Source organism: Diabrotica undecimpunctata, chromosome 3 (assembly GCF_040954645.1).
Source record: "Diabrotica undecimpunctata isolate CICGRU chromosome 3, icDiaUnde3, whole genome shotgun sequence".
Classification (NCBI taxonomy): Eukaryota; Metazoa; Arthropoda; class Insecta; order Coleoptera; family Chrysomelidae; genus Diabrotica; species Diabrotica undecimpunctata.
The window spans coordinates 165363094-165375699 of record NC_092805.1 but is presented as its reverse complement, the minus strand read 5'-3'; the positions used below and the strand labels follow the sequence as shown (position 1 = coordinate 165375699).

Below are 12606 nucleotides of genomic sequence, written 5' to 3'. Positions count from 1 at the left end.
AAAAAGGATTTAATGAAGATGTGCCAAGAAAACATTTTTCCGGAAGAGCTGCATACTTGGATATCAAGTTTAAAAATAGGGAATAATGTCGTAGATCGAATTCCAGACATAATGTTGGGAGAAGAATCGGAAGAAGAAGATATTACCTTTTAATTTCCTAAAAAGAATGTAGATTATTATTTGTTTTATTTGAATAAAATACAGTTTATTTTTGTTTTATAATTAACAAAATTAAAAATAAAAACCAATAAAATCAAATGTTGTACTCACTCAGCGAGGAAAAACCCGATAAATATCATGTTTTATTTTTTTTTTGTAAATACCTTTTAATAAGATAAACTAAAAATTAATTATTCTAACTAAACATTAAATTCTCTACTGTTTGGCTTTAACTAATATTTGAAACAACTTCCTATGACGATTTTAAAGCCTCTTCAATGTTACGAAAATCTTTAATCGCGATTATCTCCGAACAATGATTTTGTTAGTTATCGGGTTTTCGCTCGAACCCCTCGATATATACATATCTCAAATTGTCATTACAACTTACTAGTCGTTGAGATTATTTTTCTAAAGCTACGACACTCAACATTAAAAACACACATATAAAATATAACATTTAAAATAATGGACAAAATACATTTTAAAATTTAGGTGGAAAGGAAAATAGTGTGATTATAAAGTAATTAGGAGTTCTTGCTATTATATTAATGGAAGTAGTATCTTAAACCTGTCTTGATAGTATGCAACATGTTTTGTATGCAGGTGTATTACGGTGTGTATATGTAAAAGTAAATCTTTATTTTATTTTTGATGTTTTGTCAGTAAGTAACAATAAATGTTGCTCAATTTATCTATGTCTGACTTTTTATTTATACAAGACGTATTAGATTTTATGAAACACTTTTCCAAGAAAACACGTTTTGAATGGTTTTTTTCCTTAGCCAGAATACAGGAATTTCCTGTATTTGTCAGTAAATAGCAGCGTTACACAAATACATCATATATTTAGAATGCATGATTGCAGTATATGTTCAATCTGTTCATACTGTGTACACATAACAAAACTTTAGATCGAATAGAAAAGACAGACTATCCATTGCCGACAATGTCTTAGGGGGTAAAAATAAACTAAAGATATGGTTGTAAAACCTAAATATAATTATCTTTCTATACTCACTCTATCACTTCATTGGGTATATCCAATTTTTCTATCGGTATAAATTCGTTTAACTCCTTCAGCCTGTGAATATAGTTCAATTTCTTTCCAAACTTGGCACTGATAAGGGGCCTAAACAGTTGCGAAACGAATTTAAGAAAGCTCGTTGGATGGACTAGATATAACGCTTTCAGATTCTTTTTATAATTTCTGTCGAAGGCTTTATAAGCTTGCACCAACCATCCTATCGACGGTTTGTTTTTACTCGTCAGTCCGTGGTGAAAATAAATTAAACTGTAATCTTGCTTTACATAACTTTCTAAGGTGTATTTCAAATAACTGAAAGAAAAAAAAATATGATTACGAATAAGATAGCTTTTTTATTTCAAAAGTATAAATTGATTACGATATACAACTTAGAACCTGAGGTAATCCCAAACTTGTGGTTCGTGAATCTAACCTTTTTTCGTTTACTTCAAGGTTAATTATTCGATTACAGTATAATTTTATGATTTTTTTAGAAAATTCACAACTAAATCCAATTCAACAATACATACAAAAGGATACGTGGATTGACTACCTAAAAAGCTATATGCAGAGGAAGAACAAACGACGCTACAACCGGAAACACCAGAAATTACCACAATTGAAGAACTTAATATAAATGTACAGGAAGTTCGGAAAAACTTGAAAACCTGAAGAATAGAAAAGCAGCAGGTAAAGACGGGATACCAAACAAATTACTGAAATATTGTGGAGCAGCAATAACAGAACAATTAACAACATTATAAAAAATTATAAAACACAATAAAATACCGGAAGAATGGAGCACGAGCGAACTAATTCTACTATTCAAAAAAGGAGATAAAAACAGCAAGAAAACTACAGAGGTATAAACTTGTTAAATACTACGCTAAAACTTACAACTAAAATTTTACAAGTGCTAATAAATCAGAGGATAAGTTTAGCAGATGAACAACAGGGTTTTCGTAGTAGAAGATCGTGTACATATGCAACATTCGTTATAAAACAAATTACTGAGAAATCACTAGAGAATAATAGACCAGCATTTCTGTGTCTGATTGACCTAAAGAAAGCGTTTGACAGAGTAAGACTCAAAGATATAATCCATCTTCTGTATAATAGAGAAGTTCCCCTAAATATTATAAAAACTATCGATAATATCTACCAAAATAACAAAATAGAAGTCATAATAGATGGACAACTTACAGAATCTATAGAAATTGGCTTTTCAATTTGATCATGGATAAAATCATTCAAACCGTTAACAAAGGAAGAGGATACAGAATGGGAAACAAAGAAATCAAAATACTCTGTTACGCAGACGACGCAATATTGATAGCCCAAGATGAAGATAGTTTTGCAAAGACTGGTCCACAGATTTAACATAAGAACAAAAGAATTTAATATGACAATCTCATCTCAGAAGACTAAAACACTAGTAGATAAGAAAGAACCAACCAGATGTAAAATAGAAATTGATGGCATCAGTATTGAACAAGTAATGGAAATAAAATACCTGGAAATTACACTGTCTAGCTATGGAGACCTGGACAAAGAAGTGAAAGATCAAGTACAAAAAGCAAATAGACTGGCAGGATTCCTTAATAACACTGTATGGCAAAACAAAGATGTCTACCTCACCTTCATCGACTACGAGAAGGCATTTGACAATGTTAAACATGATATCATGATGGAACTACTACATAGGGCCAACATTGGCCAGAAGGAGATCAGAATTATTCAGAATCTATACTGGAACCAAATGGCAAAGGTGAGGATTGATCAAGACCAATATACGGATGAATTTGAAATCCGGAAAGGTGTCCGCCAAGGCTGCATACTCTCTCCGATGCTTTTTAATTTATATGTTGAAAATATATTTGCGGAAGCATTAGAAGACACGGAATTAGGCATTAAGGTGAATGGCATACCAATTAGCAACCTACGTTATGCGGACGACACAGTGATTATAACTGATAATTTGGAAGATCAGCAGTTATTACTTGATAGGGTGAATAGCATAGGTAAAAAATATGGCCTCAAAATCAACATTTTGAAAACGAAATATATGGTCATTAGCAGAAACCCTCCAGAAAACCCGATAATATGCATAGGTGACGATAGCATAAAACGCGTAAAAACTTTTAAATACCTTGGCACCACAATCAAAGACCAATCGGATCCACAACAAGAGATAAAAACCCGAATACAAATGGCAAGACAAGCTTTTGTGAAATTCAGACCGCTCCTATGTAATCAAAACCTAAATTTCGAAATACGCTACAGAATGGTCAAGTGCTACATATGGTCCGTCTTGCTTTATGGCATGGAAACGTGGACTTTAAAAAAAACATCTATCAACAAACTTGAAGCATTTGAAATGTGGTCATTAAGAAGAATGATGCGCATACCTTGGGTGGATAGAGAGCCGGCGTGGAAAGAGAACTCTTTAAATTAATTAAAAAACGCAAGATTGGTTACCTTATGTGATATTGGTTACCATATATTACTATATGGCTGTGAGACCTGGACATTAAAACAGTATGACGTCAACAAATTAAATTCATTTGAAATGTGGATGTACTGCCGAATGCTTAGAATAAGCTGGACCAGCAGATCTACGAATGAAGAAGTACTGAGAGCAATGAACACACGTCTTCATCTGGTCAATACTATCAAAATTAGAAAGACGCCATATCTAGGACACATTAAACGCCATAGGGAATTTGAGCAGCTCCAGGTAATATTAGACGACAAGATTGAAGGTAAAAGGGGAATAGGACGAAAGAAAAAATCTTGGCTACGAAACATCAGAGATTGGACCCACACAAGAGGAAATGAATTAATTCATCAAGCCCAGAACATAGAGAAATCTGCCATATTGATCGCCAACCTCAACAGAGAAGGCACTTAGGAGGAGGAGGATATTAAATCCTTGAGGATTCTTTTTCTTCTAAATAGTGAATGATTTTCCTTATGTTATATTTATTATATCTAACAAGGTTGTTTTGCAGGACAAGTAAATTTCTTTAATAGACTGTCCATTCCAATTTAATTGATATTTTAAATACATATATGAAAATTGGAATCATTGAAATAAAAATGTAGTATTCGTAACAGTTTTTTCACAGAACAAAAGTTTCTAAATTTATTTGTACGAGGCATGTTTTTTAAATAAGTACCGTTTTGCGATTCCGCCGCTGCAGCGCTACGGTCGGCGTTCCGCGCATGATCGCTGGTTAACTACATCTCTTGTCTACGCACTGACGCCATTAGTCTGATTCTTCATTGTATACTTGTTTACTCCAGTGTTTAAGATGCCTCCAACAATTGTGAGTCACGCTGATTGTGAAGTACGGGCTGTTATACGATTTCTTAGTGCTAAAGGCGTAAAACCGATCGATATTCATCGTGAGATCGTTGAAGTTTACGGACAAAACATTATGAGTGATGAAATGGTAAGGAAATGGGTGAGAGCATTTAAAGATGGCCGCACAAATGTGCATGATGAAGAACGGAGTGGGCGTCCTTCGGTCGTTAATGAAAATTTGGCGCAGAAAGTGGACGAAAAGGTGAGAGAAAACAGACGCTTTACAATTTCATCATTGTCCGACTACTTTCCTCAGTATTCTCGTAGTGTTTTGTATCGCATTGTTACCGAGAACTTGAATTACCTCGGAACCCAACGTGTAATTGTGTTCCAAAAAATGTTGACAGATTTGCACAAAACCCAACGTTTAGGCAGTGCATTGGCTTTCCTTGAGGGGTACCACAGTGAAGGTGAAGATTTTTTAGACCAAATTGTTACTGGTGACGGTGTTCCAAAAAATGTTGACAGATTTGCACAAAACCCAACGTTTAGGCAGTGCATTGACTTTCCTTAAGCGGTACCACAGTGAAGGTGAAGATTTTTTAGACCAAATTGTTACTGGTGACGAAACGTGGGTGGCCTACATCACACCAGAACCGAAACAACAATCCATGGAATGGCGACATTCAGCATCACCCAAAAGAGTGAAGTTTAAGCAAACAATTTCTGCCCAGAAAATCATGTGCACAGTTTTTTGGGACAGAAAAGGAGTATTGCTAGTGGAGTTTCTGGCTCGTAATGAGACAATCAATGCAGCGTCTTATTGTGAGACATTGAAAAATTTGCAGTAAGGGTAATTGTTTGTTGAGGGTTGTTGAGTAAGGGTATCGTTTTGCTGCATGGCAATGCCCGTCCACATATGGCTAATCAGACCAAAGATCTCATTAAATCATTTAAATGGGAAACTCTAGATCATCCTCCATACTCAGCCCTGATCTGGCGCCCAGGGACTACCATTTGTTGCAGCACTTGAAGAAACATCTGGGCGGTCAGCGTCTTCAAGACGATAACGAAGTCAAAACATTTGTGATGCAGTGGTTAACAAGTCAGGCGGTAGAATATTATCAGGAGGGTATTCAAAAACTGGTGCCACGTTATGACAAGTGCCTCAATATTCACGGAAATTATGTAGAAAAGTAGATTAAGGTACAGGCTTTCATGTAAAAATAAAATTATTGCCAAATCGTTGCACGTCTTTTTTTAATTCCAAAACGGTACTTACTTAAAAAACACGCCTCGTATATATGTTTATTGTTACAAAAAATTGTATCAATATATTCTATAACCTACCTTAACAACAATCCATGATCAATCTCCTTAATTTGAGGCAACTTACAAGCGTAAACGACAATAATTTTTCTCCCGTCCGAATCGTCTCCCTTGACATCGACGATCCCGTATCTCGAAATTTCGGAAAACTTTTCGGGAGCCGTATCTCCAACTTCCGGATAAGAAGTCGAACAAAACATTAGACTGTCCAAGTTTTCCTCGCAGGCTTCCGCTAGTTCCTCTTCGAAGTTATCGTCCGTGAAGTCCGATATCGGAGAGCCCATGCTATTAGATTCGGCCTGGATCATATCAACTGTAAAGAAAGACAGACGTTACTTCCATATTTTAGATGTAGAAGAAGCAAATGGTAATGGACATAGTGTAATATTATAGTGACAATTTGAAAATTGTCTACCCCCAGTAGCTTTATTTTCGTAAATAATATAAAAATTCGGAAAGACAAGTCAATTTTGTCAAAAAGAGACTTACAGAGAATATTTTTAGCCCTAAAGCAACACCCTTACAATTTTATATAGTAAGATGAACAAGTGGCAGACGATCTTAAATAGAATTTAACAGACCCGATTCAAAGCCTTGGCAGGAACCTCTTCATAATTTTTTTTTGCTTTATTTTTATTTTTTTTATATTTTATTTTACCTTTTCTTTTTTTGTTTATTTTTTTTTTTGTAATTAAAGACATAGGTAGGTTCTAAATCTAATAACAGGCACACTGTATTATCAGACAAACAGCTCCAAAGACTAGAGAGTATCAAACAGTCAAATATTTTCTTTTCATTCAGTGGCAGTAGAAAGGGAATATTAACAGAGTGTGGGATATACTTTTTTATCACTCTTTAAATTATGCTATTGGTTGGTCGCTTATACGTTTGGAGTTCAAAAAATACGTAATTTAAGGTACGTACCTAAATGTGTCACCAGGATTAAAACTACCGACTTGGCTAAAGTTCTACCTGAAGTATCACACATAAATTGATCTCCGAGAACAGGTACATAAAGTAAACGTCCGCAAACAAATATTTGTTTTCGTTGGACCAGAAATAGAAGCAATAGATGAAGATTTTTTAGGTACAGATATTTACACTTATAAATCCCACCGTTTTAATAAGTAGCCATTTTTAATTAGGTTCAGTCACAGTATATTATTCTTTATAAAGCAAGCTTTACTTACTGTGGTTCAGTATTTATTTATTTTTCATCTAACCCTTTCATATGCGGTGGGAAAATAAATTCCCACCGCCGATATTATTAAATATTGTTAAAGTGTTCTGCAATACACTACATATTAAGAGATCTGGAAGTGGCGGTTAGGATTTTTTCATCAATTTGCTGTTTGTTTTGTGCAGTTTTGTGAGATTTAAATTCGTAGATTAAGAATTAGGTAAATAATAAGGTTTATTTCGTATACATTACGTAATATAACGGTTATTTATCATGACTATTTGTTTATCAAATCTATTTAGTTATTTTAAGAAGTTTTATAATGGGATATATTAGTGGGAAACATACTTCCCACTGCCCAAAATATTCATGTGTAATTTCAAAGTGTAAGTATTCTAATATATTTTTCACTGTAACTGTTTCTGTAATTAACTGATCAGCAAATGTCTTGCAATAATGTGGAATTTGGATATTTCTCAACATGTGGAGGCTGCTATAAAACTACTTGTATATCCTACCCGACAATGAAACCATTTCCGATCGAGACTGTGATGATGATCAACAAACTCTAAAAACAATAGAAGCTGTTGCACAATAAAATTGTATAGCCTAATTGACTTGAAGAGGAGACAATACAGAGCATATATGGAGTCACACATCGGAAAAGTCTAGGGATCTTTAAAAAAAGAAACATAATTTCTTCTTTAATTATTTTTCATAAATAATAATCGATTTGTGTTGATTAGTAGTATTTAATATACAACAAAATTTGTTGAAATGTCAAAAATGACGAATATAACTTTAAGTACAATTATACAATAATTTAAAAAAATTAGGTCATCACCAAATACGGTCGAAATAAAAAGAAACGAAAGTATGGCGTCCACACTGGTTTATTACGGCTCTACATCTGTCGTTCATAAATAAATGAGATTGTCGTATTATGTTAAGGTAAATTTACCCATTTTTCTATCAGACGCTCCCGGAAACGAAACGGCATTCATATGTTACCCATACTCTTCGTTGAAGCCTGTCAAATACAGTCTCGATAGAATTCAGGTCGGGGGATTGTGCTGGTCAAGGCAACACATCAATACCTTCGTTGACCAATCAAGACCATAAGACCAATAGTAGTATATGCTGCAGAAACATTTACATTAACAGCAAGAGAAGAAGAGCAATTGAATATTTTTGAGAGGACGATTATGAGAAAAATACTGGGACCAAAGAGGGAAACGAAGAGGATGCAAGACAATGGATGAATCTATGACGAATGGATGAATCTATGACGAATGGATGAATCTATGACGAATGGATGAATCCATAACATAATTAGAGCAATAAAAACACGGAGAATTATATAGTATGGACACATAATGAGAAGAAAGAAGAGCAATCCGTTAAGAGTTATAACGAAATAAATAACACCAGGTAAACGAACCAGAGGCAGACCTAAACTGGGATGGAGACAACAAGTGGAAGAAGACTTAATGAGCATGGAAATTAAAAATATAGACATTCAAAGAAGGAGAAGAATGGAGAAAAATAGTGAAAACAGCGAAGTCACACCAGAAACTGTAAAACCAAACCCAGATTTGGATGATCCCCCACACAAAAAGGATCTTCAAGCGAAAACAGCTTCAGCTTCTTTGGCAGTGTATAGCTTGTGTGTATGTCAATGAACATTTACTGTAAATGAAACTTATTAGTATTATTAGTTATTATTTTAGTAAATCTTACATTTTATGCAGCCTATTATAATATCTTAAAATATTCAATAGAATACAATTTTTTTATTTTGACTGTACTAATCAAGTTAACCTCCGAAATTTACAGCGTGTGTCAAATTAGCGTGGCTTGTTATGTCGAATTGATCAACGAGTTAACAAGCTAGTGATACAGGACATTTAAGATTACTGATAAACTTTTCACGCCATATAAATTGAAAATAATTTATTCTATACCGAAAAATTGTGCCCTACCATGCTTAATTAAATATTCTTTCGATAAAGGTTTGATAAAAGCTTTGCTTACATTATATCTTTGTGTTATCCTCACCATATTATAAACCGAATTAACAATATAAAAATTTATTTAAATTTTACTTTGCAGGTAATCGACTGCACTTAAAAACTATTTAACGTGCACTTTTAGTAGCACGACACACAATACAGTTAAAATCGAACAATGCCTTTATGCTGACACCGCTCTGTTTTAAAATAGTTTATCGTTTTGCACAATGCACTGTCACGTCTACACAAACACTGACTTTTTAGGATCGTTGATTATTTCCGATCGTTAATTCTATTAAAACGCTACCAAGTTTCAACTGCCACTTTTATCATTGTTTATCTACCGTTTTTTAAGTACATACTTACAACACTTTACAACAATATAGCGGTACTATCTATAAAATTTACGAAACAAAAAAATCCACATACTTTCTCTTATCTACCTGTATATTGTAGGCCAGTATGTATAACTTCTAATGAAAAAAGAGGCATCTTCTTCGGAGAAGTGCTTTAGAATCGTTGTATCGACAACTAATTTGCTTATAACATTATAACAACTAAGAAGAGAATCATCAAATCATTATTAGACCAGAGAAATTTTCAAATAAAAAGCCTTTTTCGCGACACTCTTTGATACAGGTATTTAATAACTATTTTTGATCAATTTCGTGATAACATGTAGTAAACAAAATATACAATAGATGAAACGTCATTTTTTACCCATAAACAATATATATATATATATATATATATATATATATATATATATTACAGTAATGCATTGATTAATGATCAGTGTAGTAATGTCTGAGGGCTCGGAAGACTGAGACCTCGGAAGCCCTGAAGAAGACATCGAAGAGGATGTCGAAAGCTCGGTGCAATGATAATCGACGCGATTCAACCCGGAAGACTGTTGAGTTTAATATTAATTCCTGTAATAGTATTAATCTTAGCTGTACGTTTAATTGTACTAAACGTGGAAACCTTTCGGAATACAGTGTGTCAATTTTAAAACTTACAATGGGCTATATCTCACGAACAAAAGCTGATGTCGAAAAATTCTTGAAACCATTTCTAGGATAGTAAGGGGGAACTAAAATGACATGAAAGAGAACTCACCCCCATCGACCCCCTAAGCCCCACCCACCATAACAAAAAAGTTTAAATTGCAAACCCCTACTTGTGATTCATCATTGAAAAGACCATAAAAAATGCTATCCAATGATATAAAATAATATTTATACAGGGTGAAGTAATAATTGTGAAACTTTGACTTATGGAAAATTTAATGAGGTTTTTGTTGAACTACAAATTTGTTAAAAATGTCAATTAAGTAAATGTTCAAAGTGGGTTCCGTTGTTTTGTAAACAATAATACAGCCTATTTTCAAAGCACGAACTTTGGCAAATGTTTAATAGCGCAACATGCTTGCGTAATTCTTTCTTGCAATTCCCCAAGTGACGCAGGTTGAGTTTTATAAACAACTGACTTGAGGTAACCCCATAGAAAAAAGAGGTGGCGGTAAGTCTGGTGATCTGGGTGGCCACTCAATAGGACCTCTTCTTCTAATCCATTTGTTCGGATAATTAGTATCCAGCCAGTGCCTAACTGGAGCTGCATAGTGAGAAGTTGCTCCATTTGTTGGAAGTGCAGCAAATCTTCGTCGAGAGCTAGGTTGCCTTGATCGTCCCTTTGGTTCTCTAATTCATGCACAATTAAAGGTTCGATGGTGTTTTCCAGCATATCGCGATAAATGTCGCCACTTAAATTGCCTGGTATGAACAAGGGGCCAATTATAGCATCGCCTAATATTCCTGCCCAAACATTCGGTTTTTCAGGATATTGAGTGTGACCTTCTCTGAATCGATGCGGGTTCGCATCACTCCAGTAACGACAGTTTTGTTTATTTACATTACCATTCAGCATAAAAGTACATTCATCAGTGAAACAAATATTTTTTAACATTCTCGGTTCAACGCAAATTCTTTCAGTCATTTCACAAAACTCAATTCATCGGTCTGGATCATCATCGGCTAGTTTTTGATGAATTTGTGTTTTGTACGAGTGAAACTTACGTAATTTCAACACCTTTCTAACCGACTCATGTGAAAGTCTTGTCATAGCCGATACTTGACGTGTCGATGCAGTAGGCTATCTAAGGACCTCAATTTGGGATGCTTCATTCAGTAATCTTGGGGCATCCTTTTTTTATTTTGCACTGATTTCGTTTCTCTAAACTTCTCAACTAAATCGCGGACGTACACGTGACTTACATTTTTGTCCGGATATAATAATGTTGTATATTCATAATGTTTATGGGCTTGCTTCCATCCAGAGTTCCATATAGTATAACTCTAGGGGTAGTTTACCCCCTGCCTGGGGTTGATTAACTCGAACTTATTGGTTCTCTAAGTACAATAATAGAGAGAATACCCAGTTGACGGATGACAACACCAGCTTCGACTGTTCACTCTTAATTCTTAATAATAATGATCTACTCCCGTTATTTTCCAGCTATTTAACTCAAGTGTGTTTGTTTATATAATAATATTTTACTAATATAATTTGTACACATTATTTAATAAGCTTTTGATTACGTTGCAAATTTCACTAGGTCAGCGCGTGTTTTAGTTACACCGAGATTTTCAATGTCATAAACAAACAATCGCATTTAGCAATAAGCAATGAATAATATTATTGAAAGGATTTTAAATTTTAAACTGAATTGGGTTACTTAGATCTGATTTCTGGATGCTTGATTACCTAAATCCCGTTACACGGATGCCTTTCATGAAATATTTGAGCTGTTCGTAGATAACACTGGTTCTGGGAGGCAAATGTGAAAATGATCTCCACGCGTTCAAGTAAACTGTAAACCATCGTGACAACTACAGCTGAATGACAGTGCCGATCGTACAAATAATAAAAACTAATGACATTTATGTCATTAGGACATGTAATGAGAAATCCAGAACGTTACGGCCTTCTCCAGCTGATTCTCCAAGGGAAAGTAAATGGTAAGAGAGGACCGGGAAGAAGACGCATTTCCTGGCTTCAAAATTTACGAAAGTGGTATAACACGACTACCACTGAACTGTTCCGCGCTGCAATAAATAAAGTAAAGATAGCCGTGATGATCGCCAACATCCGGAACGGATAGGCTCTTTAAGAAGAAGACATTTAAAATTCTCAAATAAACCAACCAAGTGGATTTTAGAAAAGCATTTGACAATGTCAATCATGAACAATTGATAGATATTCTGCGAAAGACAGGTATTGACGACAAGGACATTCGAATTGTGGCAAACCTATACTGGGGTCAAACAGCAAGAGCAAAAATTGGCAACGAACTCACTAAAAGTGTGCAGATCAAAAGAGGTGTCCGTCAGGGTTGTATATTATCCCCACTCCTATTCAATATTTATTCCGAAGAAATATTTAATAAATGTATGGAAAATGCAAATGAGGGCATAAAAATAAACGGCGAGTTAACAAACAATATAAGATATGCCGACGACACGGTGATCCTTGCCAGTACCATAGACGAATTACAGCAGGTAATGGAAAGAGTTTATTTAGTTAGTGAGGAATA

General features: G+C 34.5%; 1 protein-coding gene across 2 annotated transcripts in view; it reads right to left on the bottom strand.

The window, feature by feature from the left end:
* Positions 1-12606, bottom strand: part of LOC140437750 (rho GTPase-activating protein 1-like) — a 34736-nt gene that overhangs the window by 12372 nt on the left and 9758 nt on the right. The window contains exons 1-3 of one of the 2 annotated variants that reach the window (XM_072527449.1): positions 9037-9325; positions 5844-6135; positions 1181-1498 (exon numbers count right to left, since the gene is read on the bottom strand). In XM_072527449.1, the coding sequence (XP_072383550.1) occupies positions 1181-1498; positions 5844-6130 (605 nt within the window). In that variant the 5' untranslated portion in view covers positions 6131-6135; positions 9037-9325. Of the gene's footprint in view, positions 1-1180; positions 1499-5843; positions 6136-9036; positions 9326-12606 lie in introns of those variants that run through there. The other variant, XM_072527448.1, reaches the window with a different exon arrangement.